General features: G+C 32.9%; 1 protein-coding gene across 2 annotated transcripts in view; it reads left to right on the top strand.

The window, feature by feature from the left end:
* Window positions 1-24074, top strand: part of RNGTT (RNA guanylyltransferase and 5'-phosphatase) — a 238504-nt gene that overhangs the window by 172671 nt on the left and 41759 nt on the right. For both annotated transcript variants that reach the window (XM_033103164.1, XM_033103163.1), the window contains one exon: window positions 23502-23568. In XM_033103164.1, coding sequence (XP_032959055.1) covers window positions 23502-23568 — 67 coding nt within the window. The remainder of the gene's footprint in view (window positions 1-23501; window positions 23569-24074) is intronic.

Genomic DNA, 24074 nt, shown 5'->3' with positions numbered 1-24074 from the left:
AATGCTATTTTATTTCCTTGTACTAAGTTATATGTTCTGGAGATGATGAACTTAACAAAGTTTATTTAACAATAAAATTTATTGTATGGTGACAAATGCAAATGCAAATAAAAATTCAGTGTTAGAATGTTGCTTAGATATGGTATTTTTAATTCTTTAGGGAAAAAGGCATAGGGTACTAAGAAAGTGTTTAATATGTTTCTACGCTTTGTACTAAGAAGCTTATATTGTTATTTCAATTCATCACAATAAGCCTGTAAAGTAGGTGTTGCTATGTTCATTCAAAATAAGTAAACTAGTTTAAAGTGGTGTAGTAACTTGCCTGAAATCACATACTGTGAAATACAGGAGTCAGTATTCAAATTTTTGTCATACTCAAAAACTTTTCTTTCTGTTACTCTCGTGATGTTCAAACTGCTCCATGAACAACACAGTATTTTGTTTGAATAAAGAATCTACACTGCCCTCTTGTGCACTTGCTTTTAAATATAAAAATGATTAATGTAAATTTCTTACGAGTTTGTTACCATTTCAAGTTACAATTGTTGGTCCAGCTTTGCGAACTTTAGCATCCCCTCATGTGTCCTAATGCCTGATTATTTCCCCTTAGACATCGCTTATGTGTTCTATGTATTTTTCTCCAAATGAAAGGTGATGCCTTAAGCTGTAACTCAGCAAGCTGCCTCTTCATTTGCCTGGCATGTAAATGGAAAAAATAGAGATAACATTCCATGTATCTAGAACTGTAATGCTAGAAAATTCATATCTAATCACTACTAAATCAGCATTCTTTAAAAAGTTTGAAAAATTGACACGTAAGTTTTAAATATAAATGCTACCAAACTTTAGTTGTTAGCTATTGCAGTCTTGGAATTCTTCTGGTGCTTGATGGTAAATTTTCTCATATCTGGGACTTAACTCCGAGCCTTGTCAGTAGATCTGGGTCACTTAACTACAGTACTCTTTATCACAGTCAGATCATCTGGTGTCCCCCTCATGTTTCCACTAGTAATTTGTGAGTTTTTTCCCCAATGTATTGAAAACGTTAACTTCCAGGTGAAAGATAGGAAAGACAAAGGAAACACACATTATTGATGGTGATGATGCTTTGGAAAGCTATCCTAATATGTTAACTAACTAGTCATGTAAATATATTAATGCTTAAACTTCAACTAATTTTCAAAACAGATATGATATAAAAGCTAGCAATTTTAGGTCTTTTTAAAAAGTCTTTAAAAGAAATGCTTTTCCATTGCATATTTAAAATATTTAAATAGAATTGGTGAACTTTTAAATGGAGTCACTTCCTCTCAGTGATCTGATCTCTCTCCGTGAGTTTTTGACACTCCTTCCCTTTTGGAAAATAAAATGTCAACTTTCCGCCGTATCTAACACATGTTATTTGTATATGTCTTGTCTTAATCAGCACTTTTTGTTTACACCGTATGCTGGTAGAATGCAGACTTCTTGTTTTTATGTTGCATTTTCATCATGCCATAAATTAAAAGGCATTTAGTAAAAGCTTTTTATCATTGGTTGATGAGTATATATGATTGTTTCAGCTTCTTTCTTGTAATAGTTTAGATTATATGATTATTTTTATGATCTACATCCATATGAAGAAATTATATGATCCTGCTCATAACAACTTGAAGGACAAAATGTAGTAATTGATAATTATTTTCAATTATAAAGCTAATAGATGTTTCTGAGAGGAAAAGCAACAGTTTGGAGCCAAGAAAAGAAGTTCTCCCTAGTCTTTACTCACCCACACCCAATATTAATTTCTTATGTCTAATTACTCTTCAATTAGATCTTTTAGAAATTTGTTCTTGACCACATAACTGCTGAGGAACCTATGTAATGGTTTTTGGACTGCGAAGTCACATCTTTTGGTGTCAGTAAGTGTAGGGGAGCGAGGGCTGACGAAGTAGAGCAGTGTTCTATTTCATCTTTTAATAGCCTTTAATTCAGCTCTTCTGTTTGTGAGCAGGTCTAAACTCCAGAGTGGCTCTCTTGCTTTTTCCTGAACATGCCTTCTTACTTGTCTCTCAGAATTTCTTTATTTTCTTCTCCATTATCTTTCTCTTCTTGCTTCTGGAAAAGAAACATTGGGATTTCAGCATAAATTTGGTTTCCTGGAAGAAGAGTAGGATGATACCTGGGTGTCTGCAGATTGGGGGTAATTAATTGATGAATTCATTTTATTGTTTCCTGTACGGTGGCATTAATGTATAAATAAATATATGTCCTAACAATTATGTAATCATTTTGTTTATAAAAATTAAATATTATCAGCTTAAAAGATTGAGGGAAATGATCCACTTGGCTATGAGAAATACTTTATAACTTTTTACATATTTTGTTGATATTCTTTAAAAGAATATCAGCTATTTCATATATCTAAAGGATACATTTTAATAGGCCCTTCATATACCAATTCAAATTTTGGATTTGCTTGGGTTTTATTATAAAATTAAACAGTGCTAGCTTAGATACATAGAGCATGTGTTAGGCAGGACATAATTTAAAACTTTTTTTTTTTTTTAACGTAGCAGTTGCATGGGGGAAATATTTCCTAATTCTAAAGTGTGAAATTTGAACTGGCAGAATCGTAAACATTTTTAACATTTTAAAGCCTTTTCAATCTGTTCTATATGAGTTGCGATTAAAAAAAAACGTTTTGTTGCATGATAGAAAATAGTTCCTAAAAGCAAAAACTCTCCTCTGCTTAATTACTTTCTATTTTCACACACAAATATAAACTTTGTCTTCAGTTTTTCAAATTGTCATTAAGGACCATTGATTTATTTATTTTTTTAAATCACTAAGACTTCTTATTTTTGAATAGGTGAACCTGACACTTTGCCCTTTCCTGTGGTGCTTGTCCTTTCATGGCTCACCTGCTCATAAATTCCAGCTTTCTCCTCGGCATTTAATAGATCTATACTGTCATTTTTGCCAGCTGCTTTATTGATCCTACCTTTGTACTTCATTTGTGCCATACTGAATGAGCAAATGTTGTGCCCTATGGATAGGAAAATGTTAAAATATTTATCCAACAATGACAGGGATATAACCAAGTGAAGTTATAATTAAAATTTCATATTTTCTGACTATTTTTATAGTGTATAGACAGATATTGGAAGGTTATTGTATCTTAGAAGTTGTAAGATATCTTTTTTTTCTATTTATTTTTCCAGAGGTGTTTTTCTTTGTTAAAAGGTATTTCTTTAATGATATTATTAAATGTCTTTCCTGTTATCTCTTGGTTTTGCTTCCTCCCTTTGCTCTTTATTTTCCATCTTGCTCACTTCACATCCAGCTAGAAGTATTTCAACTGTGAATTGTTGGGTATTGACCAAACATGAGGGATCCTCTAACTTAAAAAACTCCTTACAAAAGCTTTTGTTTCCATAATTTTGCTTTACTTTTTGTCTTTTATCAGTTTGTTAATAATAGTATCATTTATTTAGTGAATGCTTCCAATGTGCCGGGTTTTCCTTGTATGGTGTGTGTGTGTGTGTGTGTGTGTGTGTGTTAGACTTTAGTTTTTAGAACTGTTTTAGGTTTACAGAAAAATTGAGCTGATAGTACGGAGTTCCCATATACATCCCTCACTCACAGAGTATTCCCAGTTCCTCCTTCCCACCCCTTATAGCATTGCTGTCATTCATTTTACTTACTCATATGCTATAATCACCCAATACATTATGAGTATTATTACTTTGAACTAACAATTATTTATTAGATAAATTAAGAATAAGAAAAGTTAAAAAAATTATTTTACCTCAATTCATTACTTCTCTGACACTCTTCCTTTTTTCATGTAGATTTGAGTTTCTGACCTGTATAGTTATTTTTCTCTGTTAGGAACAAACTTCTTTTTAACACTTCCTGTAGGGCAGGTCTTCTGGCAACAAATTTCATTAGTGGGGTTTTTCATTTGTTTGTTTTTTGTTTTTTTGCCTGAGAAAATCTTTATTCGTCTTTCATTTGAAGGATAATTTTGCTGGATAAAGAATTCTAGGTTGATGGATTTTTTTTTCTCTTAACACTTTATATTTCACTCCACTTTAATCTTGCCTGCATGGTTTCTGATAAGACGTCTGATGTATTTTTATCCTTATTCCTTTGTAGGTAAGGTGTTGTTCCCCCCTTCTTGCTTTCTTCAAGATTTTCTGTTTGTCTTTGGTTTTCTGTAGTTTAAGTATGATGTGTGTAGGTACAAAATTTTTAGTATTTATTCTGTTTCGTGTTCTCTGGTATTCCTGGGATCTATGGTTTGGTGTATGTCACTAATTTTGGAAAATTCTCTCACTTAAAAATCATTCAAAAATGAAAGGATATCTATAAACTAAGTAAAAGTAAGTATGAATATATTATGTTTTATTGAAGTTGAGATTTCCTCAATTCTCAGCATAACTAATGATTTTTTTTCCCTCCGAAAGCTGGACGTGTTGGACATTATAGACTCTAGATGTTGTCTTATTAGGCTTCCCGTTTTAGCAGGCGTCGCCTGACACCTGTCCAGCAGGAGAAAAGAAGTGCTGCCCTGTTACTGCCAGGAGGGATTGGAAGTCTAGGTTTCCCACATTTCCTCTGTTGAACGTGGGTAGTAGGGGGGAATGGAGAGTGCCCCTTGTTCCTGCTGGGCCTGGGTGTAAGTTCAGAATCGCTACGTGGCCTCCACTGACACTATGTTGAAAGAGATAGCCTTCTTCTCATCACTGCATCATGGTGAAAGTCCTGCTTCTCCTAGACCACCCCAATGAGAGATGGAGGTGTGCCTCTTTACAGCAGGGTGGCGGTGGAGGTCTAGATTCTTATCACGGTTTTCACTGATATTATGGTTGGGGTTGTCTCATATTCCTTGGCTCACCACTCAGCTTTCTCTGTTCATATCCTGGCTAGGAGTTGGGGCTCCTTGTTACAGTCTGATGACAATGGAAGTCTAAGCTCCCCAGTTGGCTTTTGCTGTTAGGGCTCGGCATGGACAGTTTTTTATGTCATGTTTCACTAGAGTAGAGTAGTATTTAAAAGTTCTGTCTTGCAAGGTTGCCTGTTTCTTGGATAGAGAGAGTAGGCTTTTCTTGGATTATTATTATTTTTTATTTTACTTTATTTTTTTTTGGTCACCTCCTATTGCCGTTTATGGCTTGCTGACCTCTCTAGTCCTAGTACTGAGTCTGAAATATATGAATCAAAAAGAAAACCCAGGCTATTCATTACCATGTGTTCCCTGGGTTCTGAGCTCCCTATTTGGACTGCCTTCTTCTCTCTACCTTTTAGAGACTTGTTTGTTTTACATATAATGTCCTTGGTTTTTAGTTGTACTGAGTGGGAGAAATAGAGAAAAGTTTGTCTGCTGCATCTTCTGGAAGAAGTCCCAGGAATGTATCATTTAATTTGCCGAAACTTAATTATACATAACCCTTTAAGAACCACTGACACTGTAGTTGTTCACTAATTACTTATTGAATTGAATCAAAAGTAATGTGTATTGTTTGAGGAAAGTTGTTTGTCTCAATCTAAGATATTTGTGAATTGAGAAAAGAAAGATGCAAATGAACTAAATACCTGCAGCATTTCTACCAAGTTAGTATTCAAATATATCAATTTATGTACTTTTCATAGTAACATAATTTGTGATTTAGGAGAGGAAAGATAAAATGTATTATATTGAACAATAACTTCAGTCTTTTCCTATAATTTCCATTGTTAACTGGAAATTATTTTAAATAATCATTTATCTTTTAATTGTTGTGCTATAGATTGTTAAATGAGCCTGTTCTTTTATTACAAAACCACAGATCACCTCTGGAACTTGTGAACTGGTCAAAGTATCTGTTCTAAATTATAAGTTGTCACTTATTTTAAGGCTCCTTCACCCTTTGAAAGATGAATGTTCAGATGAGTCAGGTGGCTTTCAACAAATGCTATTAGAGTATTCAGTTCAGATTTTTAAAAGTACTTTTTAAAAAGTTTAAATTTTAATTGGACTGCACATTTTCATCATTTTCTATTTTCACAGTCTTTTTACCCGGTAGTTACGTAAGTTTCTTCATGAGTTAGGACAGTTATCTCCATTTTACAGATGAGGAAATTGAAAAACATCATTTAGTTTATGACTTGTCCAAGAGCATTCAGTGAATTGAGGTTAGAACTGGAACAATACACCAAGATTGGAACTCTAAATATTTTTTTTTTTACCTCCATCTTGTGCTCAGTCCAACAGACCATGCCAGTTCTACCAAATTAAATTTATATACCTTTCAAAATGAGGGTAAGGGTGGGAAAAGGGTTATCCAATTAGAACTTTAGCATCAGACATGGTCCATAAATATCTAATTTTTCAGTCTGATGCATCAATGTTTCATCATCATATCCTTTCTTTCAAATGCAGCACATAAAAAGTCCATAATACAAGACAATAATTTCAAAAAATATTTCCTCCTTAACAAGAAATATGGTAGTTTTTTGAAATTTTTTTATAGTTTAGAGAAAAACAAAAACTGTGATATGTATAACATACAAATATAGAACATATACTTGCCGTTATATATGTTGCATTTCTATACCTTATATATTGCACATCTGCAATGTAAAACTTACTGAAAATTTATGATAGGTTTATAAACTGTCAATGCTATCATGATAAAGAATACTACTATGTAAAATAAGTTGGCATTTGGAAACTGGTTTATTTAAATTTCATTCCATATTGGTCTGTTAGTTTGAAATATTTATATGAAATGTAGATATGCTTTCTTTTCGAATATTTTGTTATAATATGTTGGGAAGAATTTGGCACTAAAAATTAAGGGTCTGGGTTCTAGCTTTAGCTCTTATTTTGATAAATATATTGATCATGGAAGCACATTTGCAGTATTGTCATTCGGAACTAGAATCCTGAGGTAGCAGTTGATTAGTGTTGTAGCACCATGGAGATTTCTTCTCTGCTTTTTTTAATTTTCCTTCTCTTTTTCTTTTCACCTTTTCTCCTATTACTTAGATTCTCTTTTGGCAGTCTGTTGTTTAAAACATAGTCAGTGTTGGGTAAAGCTGGGTAATGATGTATTGCTTTTCCACTCATTCCTTCTATTTTTCACCATTGGGTATTTTCTTTAAAATGACTCAGTCTGAGGTAATATTTAAAAAGTTTAAAAATAAAGGTCTTATCTCAGCTATCCAAGATGAGGAATGCCTGTAATGAAACTAAATGATTATAATTTTATTCTCCAAATCCAAACTAATTTTTCTACCTTTGTAGTCCCATAGTTCTTTATTATTAACATTTGTTATATTTTGCCTTGTATTATAGTGAGCTGTTAACTTGACCCCCCACAGTACCTAATTAAGTGCTTTACACTTTGCCTATTCTCAAGTACATGTTTTGAATTGAATTCAGTTCCCTGAAGACAAGATAAACATGTGACCCCTTCCTGATTTCTGGTTTTATAATATGGCGTGTTGATTTTGTTTTTATTCCCTTGCTTCCCATTGGACTGTCAAATTATATATTCATTTTTGTCTTATTATCTATTCATAGTCAGTTTTCTTCACCTGGTTAGATTATTAAGATTTTGTTTCCTCACTTATCTTTTTATTTACATGGTAAAAATCAGATGATTATTTTAAACCATAAATTCCATTCTAATAAATGCCATCTAGACAACTAGTCCAAACAGAACAGTGCCTGCCTGACATATGGTAGATACTCAAAAAAATGAATAAATGGATGAATGAGAGAACTGATGAATTGTTTTTATAACCTGTCTGTTTAATAGCTTATCTACATAGGTATTTATAGGTAAGGTCACTATGTTGAAACGTTTGTTAAAAATTTTTTATTTTAATTTAAACTCTTTAAGTGCTAAAGGATGATTCTCTGCATAAACATGTTACACGAAACCTGTTAACTTAATTAAGACGTACCAGGTTAATAGTTATCCCAAGTAAGCTGGTAAGTTGGGGCCCATTAAACAGAATTGCATAAAATTGTCAAGTAGATTAAATGAGATATAACGAGTGTAAAGGAACCCATAGACTGAACTACTACACAAAGATTAGTCTGTTCTTTAAGCAAAGTTTTATTATTAATAGGAACCTGTCACACATGTTAAACAACACTACTCTACAATAAATACATTTCTTAGAATAGGCAGTATGTATTTGAGTATATATACTGGATTATAGAGATTTTCAAAATATAGACTAAGCTGTATCTTATTCTTCATAAGGTGCTAGTAAGTAATTAGAAAGATACAATTATAAGAAAAATTATAAAGAACTGATAACTAAGTATATAGTATATAATCTTGATAGGTGATTATTGGTAAGCAAATTTCTAAATGTCAATGCTGTAATTAAAACATGAGCTTTGGTGGGAATCATTTTGGATAAAATATTAATACTTTGAATTTATTTGTAAGAAATATTGAAAGGCTGAACATTAAAACATTAAAACTTGTCTCTAGAGATTATTCAAGTACAAGGCTAGATTTTCTCTTTATTTAAAGTTAGATATGATGAAGAAAAAAAGTAAAATGGTTTATTTCTAGATGAAAATGTCTTGTGTCATTGAAAAAGATCCCTAGTTCCACCCAAGACATTTAAGTAGCATTAGTAATATCTGATTTTTATTTTAAGGCAAAAACAATTTACTAAGAATAATCTAACTTAAAAAAACACAATGAAATAATGTTTGTTGGGTTATATCTCTGGCAATGTATATACTTTTTTTAACTCATGCAAAGAGAGAGAGTATACCTTTTTTTTTTAATTTCCTTTCACTGATGTCATTTTGTTGCCCTCCTTATGTTTGTATGTAATAGGCTAGTAAAAAGTGCTATGGACTTATTTATTCAGTGGAAATGTGTCCTTTCAGAGATCACTTGCCGTCTGGACCTCTGTTTACCAGTAGTCATGAACAAATTGTGTTTCATTATTTAGATGAATGTGGTTGCAAAACCTCATTTAAAAAAGAAGTTTTATTTTTTTAATTTTTCAATTACAGATGACATTCAATATTATATTAGTTTCAGGTGTACAGCATAGTGGTTAGATATTTATATAACTTATCAAGTGATCCCCCTGATAAGTTTAGTACCCACCTGGCACCATACATAGTTATTACAATATTATTGACTGTATTCCCTGTGCGGTACTTTACATCCCCATGACTATTTTATAACTGCCAATTTGTACTTTTTAATCCCTTCCCCTTTTTCTCCTTCTCCTCAACCCTCCTCCTGTCTGGCAACCATCAGTTTGTAAAAAAAAGAAGAGTTTTAAATATTAGGCTTGAAAAAAGATACGAAGGACAATTGAAATCTGGTGTCTAATAAATAAAATAACTGTTTTAATACAAATATCTTTTTATTCCCTTTCTTCATCATAATAAATCTATTGGTCATTTTTTTTTTTTTAAGAACCTACTTACGAGTATGCTTTTAGATGGATAAAGACGTGGTCTTAACCTTTAGACCCCAGATAGTACATTTTAGTACATTTAGATAGTACATGGATAATAAAAACTTACTATTTTAGATTAGACTCTTTTGGAAGTCTGGATGTGGTTTGCACACAAGCTGAGTAGAAATTTATATTGCTTAACAAATTCATACTATAAATACATTTCATAAGTATATTTAGTCTTATTGAGGGTGTCTTAAATCAGACTGGGTAGCTTAAACAGCATTTATTTCTCATAGTTCTGGAGGCTGGAAGTCCAGATCAGGGCGCCAGCACAGTTGTTTGAATTCTTGGTGAGGGCCCTCTTCTTGCTTATGTCTTTTCATGACCTTCCGTAGTGTGTGCATGTGGAGACAGATCGCAAGTCTCTTCCTCTTTTTATAAGAACATTAATTCCATCATGAGGTCTCCACTCTAATGATCCAGTCTAACTCTAATTACCTCCCAAGGGCCCCACCTCCAAATACCTTTGCGTTGGGGATTAGGCTTTCAACATAGGAATTTGAGGGGACACAAACTGAATAGTTCATAGTAGCGGGAAAAACAAAAATTTTCAAAGAATCACTAAGCAGTTTTAATTGCATTCTTTTGTGTACAAACAACAGGCTCCTAACATTGTCTAGCATAACATCTACTTTGCATTTTTGTGGTAGTATAAGGCTGAAAGAGAAACGTAATAGAGGAATATCAAGCTTACTGTGAAATATAGTTATAACTCTTAGTTTTAAAAAGTAAGCTAACCTAAATAATGTGATGTATATGTCTTTGTGTGAATGTTGTAAATTATAAAAATTTAAGATACCCCAATGGCAACATTATCTGTTTGATTTAAAACAAACAGATGAGATTAGGATAAAATCTTTTTCTACAAAGAGAGCATGACCTCTGGGTTCAAGATGATTACTTATTGCATATTATTTCCACCTTCTATTGTCCCGAGTGGTGTCTAGTGATAGGTTCTGGCAGCATGGCCCTAGTTTGTTAGGCAGTTTTCACGGGGGTAGGAAGTTACCTGTAAGCAGTTACCTTCCGCTCTTGGTTACGGTGGATGCAACAGATTCCACCTTGAGATGCAGTAGAATTTTCTTCTATGATCAGTAGAGTTCTTTGAGAGTTTCAGTGAACAGATAACGAAAGATGAATACAAGTCACGTGACTTCTGCAATTACAAGAGGTGCTCAAGGTGGTTACCATCAGCATTCAGACACTTCTGATTACAGCGAACTACTGCTTGAGCCACGTTCACCAAAGTGGCCACTTGTATACATTTTTTTTGGTATCCCAGGTAGTTCATCACTGTGGCATGGAGGAGAGAACCCTTGGATTGCACAATCTGAAAGGCTGCCCCTTTTCCGGAACCAGCCCTGCCTTTACGGGAACACCTCCTACCTGGTCCAGGAAAATCTAAACTCTTCAACCTAAATTATAAAATGTATTAATATGGCATCAATTCAAATATACTATTGAAAAAAAATATGAGAAAGAGAAGTAAAACATACTTGCAGGTGAAGTCCTACCTGTGGATTCCTTGAATCTGAGACCATTGATCTTTCTCCTGTGTATTCAACTTACTGCATTGAACTGTGGAGCTTGATTTTTTGGTGTCTTTCACTAAAAGATAATATTTTTGAGGGTAGAGTCTCTTATTCCAGCATAAAACAGTGCCTATGACCTCGAAAGTCTTTTGTACTTTGGAGAAGGTGTGAGTGCTTTAGATGATAAATAGCATTTGTAATGATTTGGAAAAGATTTCCCACCAAAGTCTGTCTAAATTAGGGAAAAGTGATATCAGGAATTAACCTAGTTTGTAGCCTCATAGTTCAGAGAACTATTTAAATATCTTCTGAGAAACAGTTCGTACCCATCTCCTTGCCTGAAAGAATAAAAACCCTAAGACTTCTGCTTTCTCTAAGAAGTCATAAAGAGCTCACTATAATAATTTCCTTCATTCTTACCAAACTAAGCTTTAATTTTCTCAAAAGTAAAACGGGGTTAATATTAATATGATTAATGTTAATGTTAACCTACCTTGTAGAGTTGTTGTGCAGATTAAATTAATCTACGTCAATTAGTACAATGTCTGATACACATAACTTAATAAATATTGGCTATCAGTATAATTATTATTTCTTCTGCAAATGTTTATTGAATATTGTATTGAATACCTAGGACAATGATAAGCAATGTGAGGGATATAGAAGAAAGATTACATATCATTTTCCCACAGGGAGTGACAATATGGTTGTGATAAACACAGGAAACAACCGTGAACTATGTATAACACCATATAAATAAGGACCACATTGCGTGGCCTAGGTTGCTGATGGTGCAGTGGGGCTGAGTGAGGCTGGGGCAATCCAGGGAACCACGCAGGAGGTGGTCCTGGAGTTGTGGCTAGGAAAATGGGTCCTATCGGAAAAAGACAGAAGGACATTTCAGGTGGACATGACTACGGCACATTCGCAAAACTTTGAGGAGGCAGAATTGATGTAAGCAGAGGCCTTCAATTGCTGAGTGATAAGGAAGTCAGAAAATAAGGTGTGAGTCTTTGTCTTGGATTTTAAACATCTTAGTAGCAAAGTTTTGTACTGAAACTTTTCCAGCTCTTCCCTTTTATACGTCTAACTGTATAAACTTGTTACTACCACGTTCCCATATGAATGCTGACAGGTCACTTTCTCTGAGGCAAGACATTGGAAACATCAAGTTCTTTTTGCACTTGTGCTACTACAAGAGGGCTTGTCAGTGTAAGTAATCGTGTTCCTCGTTGATGCAGTCAGCACCAATTTTCTTTCTTTATTCCTACCTTGTTTTTTGGTTCTATCAGGATGGCTCAGTTTCCTCATTTACTTCTGCAAAACACCCTCTTGAGGAATAGATATGAGAAGGAAGCGTTATGAAATATTAGTAAAGAAAGAAAAATTAAGCGAAAATAGTAACTCTTCCTATAAAGAAATGATAAATAATGTTATTTCTAATATATTAAGCCTGTCTTACAAATAGTCCTTGTATAAATGGATTGTTTTCCTTTCATAGTGCTTCTAGCACCCAACAGCTATTCTCTTCCTTCCCTGAGAGAGATGTACGAAGACTCAGTAGCTTAAACTGAACCATATTTGTGTTCAGTTGGTTCCCAACATACCATTAAAAGTTTCATTTCAAACTGTATTACATGTACGAAGCTGTTTTTATAATAGTGTATTTTCATAGCCTGGAATGGTTATAACTGAAGTACTGTGCTCTTTGTAGTTTATAAGTAACAACATAATTTGAGTTTCACTTTCATTGTCAGACTGCTTTTAAACTATAGTTAAAATTTTCAGTAAATACAAATCTGGTGAGTACTTTATAAGCAACCTTGGTAGGTAGTTTATAAACAACATTTATGTACTCTAGGACAAAAATGGAGGACAGTATTTTGGATGATTTTAGTTATGGCAGTAGCAGATAAATAGAATCTAATTTGCTTTTTATCTGTAGGGCATCTTCACTTTACCATATTTATAATCTTTTGGTTATTTCTCTGATGAATGACAAACTTGAAATTTAACTTAAGTACTTATGAAATAGTACTTAGGTACATAGTACCTACGTACCTTTAGATTTTGCTTTTATTTGTGCCTTGTACACAGGTGGAGTTGTTTCACTTTAAGTTACTTTGATATTTGCCTTACTAAATTTTATTTTAGCTTAGAAATTAGTTGAGGCGTGCTTGCCATTTTTAGGTAGTATAGTTGAACTCTATTTAAGAACAATACTAATTGTGTGTTTTTAGCTGCCAACTCGCTGCTTAGGACCATTTAGATTAGACAATCATATTCATGTGCTCTTCTTAACCTACTACCTGAGAGAAAATCTGTCAGTACTGTTTCTCACTTACAGTAAAGTTTCTTTGCAACCATCTCTAGATTATTTATTTATAATAGATAAATCCACAGTGCCTTTTCCTTCTCATCAGCTGTGTCTTTTATCTGATGGTAAAGATTATTATTCTAATGAGCACTGTACCTTGTAAAATAAAATGTAAAGACACTTCTACTTATGAAATTATTCTGATCTCATAGGCAACACATTACTTTACCTCATTTACTCACCCAAAACAGACTTAACTTTTCCTCTTCCTTCCCCCAAAAAGGACATTTCAATGAATTGATGATGTACTCAATATTTCTGTTGATTCTAAGACTTGCCTGCTACTGCCTTGTTCTGCTTATTTACTTAAAAAAGAGTCCTGAGAACAGCTTTTATGTTTTTGGAATCAAGGAATATTAGCAGATGAAATCTCTTCTTAGCTAGTTAACTGAAGTCCTTTGTTTGGGATCTCTTATGGTGTTTTTGTGATTTCTCTTTCCATCTCTACTCTCATCCTTCCCATTTCCATCCCAATAATTCATATATAATCAAATAAGACTTCTGAAGCAGAAATTCTAGGCTTACAAAGAGGCTATTTTAAATTCTAAACCGTTTTCAATATACCTGCTAGAAAGTGAAAAGAGGCCCTGAACTGGTGAGTTCTATAATAAAAACAAAACTTTAGGATATGAAGTATAATATTTAAGTTTGATCTTAAAAATAAATTAACTTGGGCCCTACTAGCCATAATCAGAACATTTACAAAAAATGTTTGTTGGCTGTTACGCTACAGACGATTTCAGGTGTTTTAGTTCTAGCTATGGATGTAATACCCCAACATTTAAATTTTTACATGAATACCTCAAGTTTATTTTTCTAAAACTAAATTGAAGAAGCATTTTAGGAAGCTGTAAAGCTCCTTCATTATTTCTATTATATGCCTCCTCGATAAAGGGAAGAATGGAAGAAAATAAAAGGTTATAGATCTTTGAGAAAAGAAAGAATAAGTGTTAAAGTTGGGAAGGTATCAGATAAATGGAGGACTAGATAGATAGCTTTAGCGAGGAGAGGAGAGGGAAAGCTAAGAATATATGTATAGAGATATAAATGAATTGATGAATAAACTCAAGACTTGGTCTTCTCCATTCAATGAGAAATGAAAGTGTTTTTTGGACTGAGAAGAGAAAGAGATAGACCTAAGGAGATTTGGAGATGGAGGTTTGGAACGATCTCTGTGGGAATCAAGAGGAGAAAAATGTTTTAAAGTTGTCAATAGACTTGTATTTTAGGAATAGATATTTTTGGGCTTTAAAAAATTTTAATAAAATATGCATAACATAAAATTACCATTTTAGCTATTTTTATGTGCACAAAATCAGTGACATTAAGTAAATTCTAATGTTGTGCAGCCATCACCACTGTTCACTTGCAGAACTTTTTCGTCATCCCAAACCGAAACTCTATCCATTTAAACAGTAACTCCATTGTTCCTTCCTTAGCACCTGGTAACTACTATTTTACTTTCTGCCTCTATGAATTTCACTGTGCTAGGTGCCTCATGTAAGTGGAATCATACAATACTTGTCCTTTTGTGACTGGCTTATTTCATTTTGAGTATAATGTTTTCAAGGTTCATCATGTTGTAGCATGTCAGCATTTCATTCCTTTTTAAGGCTGAATCATATTTTATTGTACATATATATCACATTTTGTTTATCAGTTGTTGATGGGCATATAGATTGTTTCTATCTTTTGACTTTTGTGAATAATGCTGCTGTGAACATTGGTGTACAAAGAAAGGGATTTTAAAACATATTTTAAAATCTTTTATGAAATAGCTGTGTAAGAAATGACTATTCAATTATACTTCCATACTAAATATTTAAGTCATTCTGAAAGCTTGGTAAGTTTAAGGAAAAGATAACATTGTATGACTGACCATAACTTGCGTCAAGAATTCGCATCAGTCACTTCAGTAGAATGGAAAAAATGAACGGAAAAGTATTGTGATGTTAGATAACCTGCACCTCACTTTTTGGGAATAATCAAAGTAGTTTCACCAAAACGATATGACAATCTTTAAGTCATTTATAAAATGTGGTCCTAGTCAGCTAGGTAACATTTAGCTTATATTCATGGTTTGAAGAAATGTTAAAGTTATGATGCTTTATAGTATTGACAGTACTATAGACAGTTCACGATTTCCTGTTATCAGCTCAGCACATGAGATTCTGGAACTTTGTCTTGAATACTTACACTAGATTATAGTTGTTACATTACTGAGGTTGAACTGTCTCACACATTATGTTAACTTTTAATTGTTAGTTGATAAAGGCATATATCAAGGATAAATAATTATTTTTAAGCAAAATAATTGACATGTAGTTCAACATTCTAGTCAATTACTTTTAAATTTGAAGTAATTAAAATAGTTCCAGTATTGTATCAATAGTTATAAATGTGTTTGGAAGGTATCAAAATAAAGGATAAAAATGAATTGCCATAGTTCAAATCCTTTTACATGAGTTATTCAGCTAGGTAAAAAGTTCCTTTAAGGGCTTTCCAAACTACCACCAGTCAATAGTTACTCTATTTGAACAAAAGAATATACTGATTAAATTAAGGCAGGAACTGTCTTTTGAGCTAACTCGAAACAGGCTGATTCATATTTATAAATAGTCATGAAAATGATAAAGAATTAATTACTTTAAACAATAAAGATAGATAATACATGCCTAACAATGAAAAAATAATAATTCAATATCTGCACAATCCATATTCTAAGAAAAGGGATGCATATATAATATTTACTAGGGAGTATTAAAATTAATAGCAAAGAGAAGAGCAATTTAATGTGTATTCTAGCAATGAGACACAGGCGGTTCTCTATTTTTGGTTATAGTTCATGTGTCAGTCAGAATTTTGTAGAGAGTTTATGAAGCTGAAATTCAGATTTGCGGTAATTCCTTTCATTGTGGGATATAATAATCTTAGTCATTCTGGGCTCTGATTTAAAAACAACAACATTTTCTCTTTGATCATAGCTATTATTGAAATAGCTGGTAACATGTGACATTGTGCTATAATTTAGACTAAAAAATTGAATTGTGAATTATATCCGCTCAGCTTAAATTTCTGTTTCTATTCTCCAAAGCATCTTTTGTACTTCTTTTTCTGCAGAAACAGCTTCTTAACATAATGTTCCTACATTTTCCCAGGGGAAAAGGAGGACTTCACAGTCAAATTTTTGTCCAAAATCTGCAAAGGAAACTTGTACAACAAAAATAGAGGGGGAAAAATAAAATAAGATGTAGAATTTCCCAATACAGGAAATGAAATTTTTATTCCGTTTAACCTTTTAACAAATGTGCTTTGCACATACATCATGGGATCAATATCAAGAAGATGAAAATTTATGGGAAGATGATTCAGATGATTTTAGATGTTTCGATTTGAGGCTACTCCCTACATAAATCATTCTCCCCTCTCGTCTTTTGTAGGTAGAAGCCAAAGAATAATTCTTAGGGTCATTAGATAACAAACTAGGTAGGGAGCCATATGTGTTTAATGATTTCCCTGTTTAAATCCACTTTTCAACCTATTCAGCTTCATGTTTACACAGGCAGTTATTCAAATAATGAATCAACTGTCCATTTAGAATGGGCAAGGTGGATCAATTTATAATTATTTGTAGTCTCACCTCACTGTATGACCTATGAACAGTTGTAGACTTTTTTTTTAATATAGTTAACAAAATTTGGGAAATGAACTTTATACATTTTTACATCTTTATTGAGTAATTTCTAGAATTCTATATAAATGGAAGTATACAATATTTGCTTTACGCCCCATTGCTTTCAATATTCATCTGCATTGTTACATGTATCAGTAGTCTATTTCTTTGTATTGCTATATAGATTGATCACAATTTACCTCTTGATTTATCCATTTACCTCTTGATGGACGTTTGGGATATTTCCAGTTTAGAGCTATTAAGAATAAAGCTGCTACGAAAGTTCGGTACATGCCTTTTTGTGGACATTTGCTTTCGTTTCTTTAGGGTAGGGGTTGGCCGTTTTTTTCTCTAAAGGTCCAGATAATAAATATTTTATATTTTATAGGCCTGTATTCTCCTTTCTTGCACCGTGGTCTGAAAACTCCGGGTAGCAAGCTGGGGCAGTGCTATGACTCACTTCATTTGTTTCTTTTCTTCTCGGGTGCCACTGCCTAGGGCCTAGTCCAGTCCTTGTTACCGTGTCTCGGCTAGGAGGGGTAAATTTGTCTATATATTTTTAATGCAATTATATTTCTTTTTTAATGCCTTTCTATTTAAAACCATTATGCCCACATATGCGGATTTTGTGTTTTCATATGATATTTATGCCATAGACTGTGTAGCTCCAATACTAGGAAGGGGGTGAGTGACTTTTGGAATTCCCTAGTAGCTCATTTCTTAAAATACTCATCTGTTTATACAGGAATATTAAAATGTGGTAATGTACCAATTAATATTCTACCCCTAATTTAGAAGTCACTCTCTTACTGATTGCTTATGTTGTTTTTTTCTTTGTCCTTTTTATATTAAGACCTATTATATTATGAAATATAATGCACATTAAAAAGTACATAAAACATGAATGTATGTAGCTTAATGAAATTTTAGGTAAGCAACACTGATTTAACTCAGGGCAAGAAAGAAAATATTTCCAGCATCTTAGATGCCTCTAGCATGCTATTTCTCACTCAAAAACTTCTCCCTCCCACCAAAGACAACCACTATCTAGACTTCTGTTGTTTGACTTCCTTGCTCATCTTTATACTTTTATTACTTAGGTATGGATCTCTAAACAGTAGGATTTAATTTTGCCTGTTTTCAAACCTTACGTAAATGCATCCCTATGTTCTTTTATGTTTGGCTTCTTTTGCTCAGTGTTGTGATTTTGAAATTCACCCATGATGTATGGAATTCATTCCTTTTCATTTCTCTTTTTCACTTTCTGTCTCTCTCAGAGATATTATTTATAAGCATTTGGATGGACGGCAGTTCTGGGGTGATTACCCATAATAGCCAAACATATTTATATATGTGTTTAGGACCTTGCACACACACACATTTGTTGGGTATATACCTAAAATTGGAATTGCCAGGACCTCGGTTATGTATGTGTTCAACTTAGGAGATAATGCATGTTATAAATTTCTTCTACTCAGTTGCTTCTTCTGCTATCTGAATATCTTTTTAAAATTAGTATTTCTTTTTTCCCTTAGTTTTACTGAGATATAATTGATACATAACAACATATTAGTGTAAGGTGTATAACATAATGATTTGTGAAGTGGTTACTGCAGTAGCTTTAGTTGACATCCATTACCTTATGTAATTACAAATTTTTTTCCTCTGATGAGAACGTTCAGATCTACTGCACCCTCCCTTAACAACTTTCAAATATACAATATAGTATTGTTACCTATAGTCACCATGCCATGTATTACATCTCCAGAACTTACTTATCTTCTAATTAGAAGTTTGTAACTCGGGCAACACAAGGGTTCCCATTTCTCCACATCCTTGCCAACACCTGTTATTTCTTGTCTTTTTTATAATAGCCATTCTAATAGGTGTGAGGTGATATCTTTTTGTGGTTTTGATTTGTATTTCCCTGATGATTAGTGATGTTGAACACATTTTCATGTACCTGTTAGCCATGTATGTTTTTTTTTAGTTCTCTGCCCATTTTTTTAATTGGATTGTTTGGGGTTTTTTGCCATTAAGTTCTTTTTCTTCATATATTTTGGTTATTAACCCCTTATCAGATAGATGATTTGCAAGTATTTTCTCCCATTTTGTAGGTTACCTTTTCATTTTGTTGTTTCCTTTTTTTGTGCAGAAGTTTTTTAGTTTGATGTAGTCCCACTTGTATGCTTTTGCTTTTGTTGCCTTTGGTTTGGGTATCAAATCTAAAAAATCATTGCTAAGACAGATGTCAAGAAGCTTACCCCTTACTTATGATTTCTTTTAGTTTTATCATTTTAGGTCTTATGTTCAGTCTTTAATCCATTTTGAGTTGGTTGTGTGTGGTGTTAGATAAAGTACTTATTCTCTGAATATTGGTAGCTTAACATTTCTTCCTATATACCTTTGCAAAATGGTTCAACTGTCTGTTGTTTACTTCAGCATCTTATTTATCCTCACCCAGTCTTCTTTATTTATTATTTATTGCACTCATACATATTTTACTTAATCAAACATCATTTTCAGGTAATTTATTTCTACTTGCACACAGATTCTTCATTTAAACATATTATTGGTGGTGATGGTGGTTTTGTGTTTGTTTTTTACCAAATTCTAGAGCTTTTGTTATGTCTGTACTAGGGTTTTAGAATGCAAACTAAAACAGAAAAGTGTAGGCTATGAAAAGTCTCTAAGAAGAAGAATAATAAATTTACCCTTTGGCTCATCCAAGTTTTATCTGGGCTTAAGGGCACACCTTGCATTTATTTACATCCTACTGGAAGTCTCAAAGAATGTAGGCCTTCTCAATAATATGCATTTTCTCAAATTTAAAAGGCGAGACTATTGATCCCATATTAAGTGCATTTGTTTTGTCTTTTTTTTTCCTAGCAGTATATATATATATATATATATATAGTAGATGTAGTCTGCTCTTTGGAGAACTTGCTCTTTAGCTCTATGGAGTTTTATGTAAGTTACTACTCAAGATATTGTAAACTTTTTCCAGTTTTTTTTTCAGTTTAAAAATATATCTTTTAGTAGGTATTGTAATTATGACTTATAGACAGAACAGTTAATTTTGAGTTATTTAGCTTCTTATTTTTAAAAAGATCCCCTTTCCCTTTTTTTAAACTTTGAATTGGAAATAATTATATTCTCAGTTTTCTTTTGAAGCAGTGTTTCTATATATTATATCATTAGTTTATGGTGAATGAGGTTCTTTTAAATAATGTTTATTTTATTACCTAACAAGTTTTAGTTTTCCTTTATGTGAGAAACTTTTCTGGAAATAATTTTTCAGCTTTCTTTCCTGTATAGATATTTGTTAATATTTGTATTTGGGAAATTGGGAAATTAGTCTTGCCTATCTTGACTTTTTCAAAAGCTCTAATAGATTCAATTTTGTTCTGTTTTGTTTTTAACCCAACAGTGTCTTATTGCTGCTTTCCAAAAACAGCCTCTTTGGTAGCCACCCTATAGAAGCATTTAGTTACAAACAAATATTTTAGGAGTTGTTAGCATTTATATAATGGTTATGTTAATGTTCACATAACTTAAGGGCAAAACAATTACCTGGTACTAAATGAGTCAGGCTTTCCATTTTAACATGTACATATAAATGCATTTATCAATGCTGAATTAATACCTTACTATGGGAATTTAAAATGTGATTGCTGTAGCATACACAAGTACCGTGTCATCATAAAATAATGGCTATTATTTGACAATAATTATGTATAGAGTTTGGCAAAATAACTTTTTGAAAGGTAAAATCACTTTAAGAAATGCCCCATCTTAAAAGTGGGAATTTGTGTTCTCAAAGTATTAATTATTTTACACATAGCAGGCCTTTAAATTATGATACATATTAAAACCCACTCAGTTGGTGGTGTAATCTATGGTAAGGAATAATAGGCACGTGAATGAGAAAGAACAGTTTTGAAGAAGTGAAAGATATGTATGCCATGTCATTGATATATTTAAGAAATTTCTTGTTTAGGAAAAGGTGGTTATTAGCTAGGCAAGGTAGAGGAAGGGGAACACACTAAATAGTATTTTGGCAAGCTTTCTGAAATGCGTATGCATAGGAATTAGAGGCATATTGGTTTTTAAATGTCACCCAGCTTTTATTCTCTTCTTTTTCTAGCTTCTATTTTTATGAATAATGACTATTCTTACTTCTAAAGGGGTTTATCAAAGTTTTTGTGAACATTTTTTATATAGGAAATAAATCATCCCTGCTTTATTTAACTAACATTAAATTTATGATACTAGCAGTGATTTGTGAGTTAAAGTTTTGTTGGTTGGATTAAATTTTTATTTGTCAATTAATGGCTAAGAAATTTTTCATTTCATAGTTGAAATTTGGGGACGTTCCTATGCTTTCTACACTTACATCCAGTAAACAAATGCCGTTAGTCATGTTTATAACCTTCAACAACATGCTAAAATGAAGTCTCACTTATATTGCAAACTTAAGTAGCTTTTTTGCTAAATTGGTTTCATTCAGGATTGTGTTCACCAGCTATTAACATTCCTTTAATAGACTTTAATGCTTTATAGGCCTTTAAAGAATGTTGGGGAACACATGATGTTCCCGGGAAGCTGACTACCTTACTTCATGAAATCTAAGGTGCTTTTTTTTTCCTATTAGTTTCAGGTGTACAAAACAATGTAATAGTTAGACATTTACACCAAGTGATGGCCCCCCTCCCCCAATCGACTACCCCTCTGACATCGTACATAGCTGTTACAATTCCATTGACTCTATTCCCTATGCTGTACTTCACATCCCGTGACTATATATATATATTAAATTATAGTTGACATTCAATATTATTCAGCTTCAGGTGTATAGTGCAGTGGTCAGGCAATTAGTGCGCTTTCTTAGTCTTACTAGACTGAGTCAATGGAAGGTAATCACACAGCCACCGCAGAACTGTCACCCTATAACAATGATTATAATACACCATAGACTATTAGGGGCATCCTAATTTCAGAGAAGTTAAAATATGAATAAATGCATATCCTGGAATTGTTGAAGTAGGATTTTTGCAATTACGAACTGCATTTAAAAGGATAGTTACGATAATCTTGTGATAAAATTTTTTATGATTCGACCAATATGATACACTGACAATTTTCTATTTGATTGTTCTGCGTTTGCAGGTTTTTCTTCCTTCACTTTGGATACTACTCAATTTTCCATTCTCAGATTCCTGCAACAGAATTTACATTCATCCTAGAGATGATTTTTTATCTGCCATAAAATTCTGTTAGCTTTCACAATCTAGACTCTGAGGAGACTGTATCTTGGCCTAATTTGGGGGAACAAGAGTACAGGCAATTCTTTTTTGTATTCTTTATTACAGTAATGTTAAGATTGGAGTTGTGTCCATTGATTAAGTGTCCATTAGGAAAAGGTGATAAAAGAAAGATGAGATAAACACAAGAATATTTAATTATGCTTTTCTCCTACTTTGCAGCACTATACATTCCACAAGCACAGTTCTAATGATGGTATGTTTTCATTGACAATGTTTCCATGCCGTCAAGAATGATGAACCTCTTTGAAGTGGGATTAGGAAGGGAGGGATGATTCAGGAAAGGTAACTGTAACTTTTTTTCCCACCCTCTATATGGTTTGATCTTTATTTTCAGGTGCAGTTTGTTTTAATGAGAAATAAGTACATCTTATAAAAATATGACTCCATATTGCTTATAAAATAAAGATACGGCATTTGACACACTTCATGGTCCATTCAAAACTTCCTTTGGGTTTTCATCTCCAACTAAATTATCTCTTACTCCAGCCATACTTGTCTACTTTTTGTCTCAGATCTTCTGCATTCTTAGGACTTTGTTTAAATTTCTTCCTTTGCCTTATCTACCCTTTAAGGCTAAGCCCAAATCCCAAATTCAGACTTTTCTAGCTCCTTCCATAGCAAGTTCCTCTTACTCCACTACTTTGCAACGGCGAATACCTTGATAAATAGCACTTACCAGGGGCCATCTTTTGTTAGGATTAATTATTTATGTGTCTGGCTTTCCTATTAGATTTTGGGGCCTAATTATTTAAGTTTGTATTATCTCCTTTCGTGCAAAGTATAGACATACCATGAGTGTTTCTTCAACTGAATCCTTGTAGATTTTTAAATATATGTATCACTGCGTTCTATTCTCACCCAGAGACACTATGTAGTAGTTTTGCTAGAATTACTAATATGTTAGTGTTCTGCATTTGTTTTCATTCTCAATACTTACCCACTATTTCCTGAAGTATTCCTTTGCTAGTTACTATTCTATACTGAAAAAGAAGGAATAATTGCATAGATACTAATTTTTCACAGTATCTGTCTGTTATCTTTGAATGATTCTACAACCTTACATTTAAGGAAAAGTATTTTAGAAATAATGCTTTTTTTTTTTTTCTTTGTAGGTTGCTTCCTCAGAATGTTGGCCTTCTCTATGTTGGAGGTTATGAAAGACCCTTTGCACAAATCAAGGTATGAGTTTTCATTTTCCGGTATACTTTTCCTAGACGTAGTTAGTTCACTTGTCTAGGAAACCCATCAAAACCCTGCAAATAACCGTCAACATATCAAAAATGTTGTGAATGTGAACTATTAATTTCATTTGCTTTTGCATATAATTTCAGATGCTTTTGCATTTCTCTGCTGAAGAAATAATTCAGTTTTATAAAGAATTATTTTAATATTCTTGCTCATACATAGTAGAGTTCACTTTGACCAAAGTACTTCAGTGATTAGTTAAGAATAGTACAATTTAGAGCCATAGACTAATGTTTCAGATTACCCCTTCTGCCATTAAAATTTTTTGACAGCTTTATTAAGGTGTAATTGCAAACAATAAACTATACATATATAAAGTATACAATTTGATAAATTTTGACATGCTTGCACTTCTGAAACCGTCACTACAATCAAGGTAATGAAACCATCACCCCAAAGTTTCCCTGTGCCGCTTTGAAATCACTCTCATCCCCACCTTT

The sequence above is a fragment of the Rhinolophus ferrumequinum genome, chromosome 3 (assembly GCF_004115265.2).
Source record: "Rhinolophus ferrumequinum isolate MPI-CBG mRhiFer1 chromosome 3, mRhiFer1_v1.p, whole genome shotgun sequence".
Classification (NCBI taxonomy): domain Eukaryota; kingdom Metazoa; phylum Chordata; class Mammalia; order Chiroptera; family Rhinolophidae; genus Rhinolophus; species Rhinolophus ferrumequinum.
This window is presented reverse-complemented; position numbering and strand designations above follow the sequence as displayed.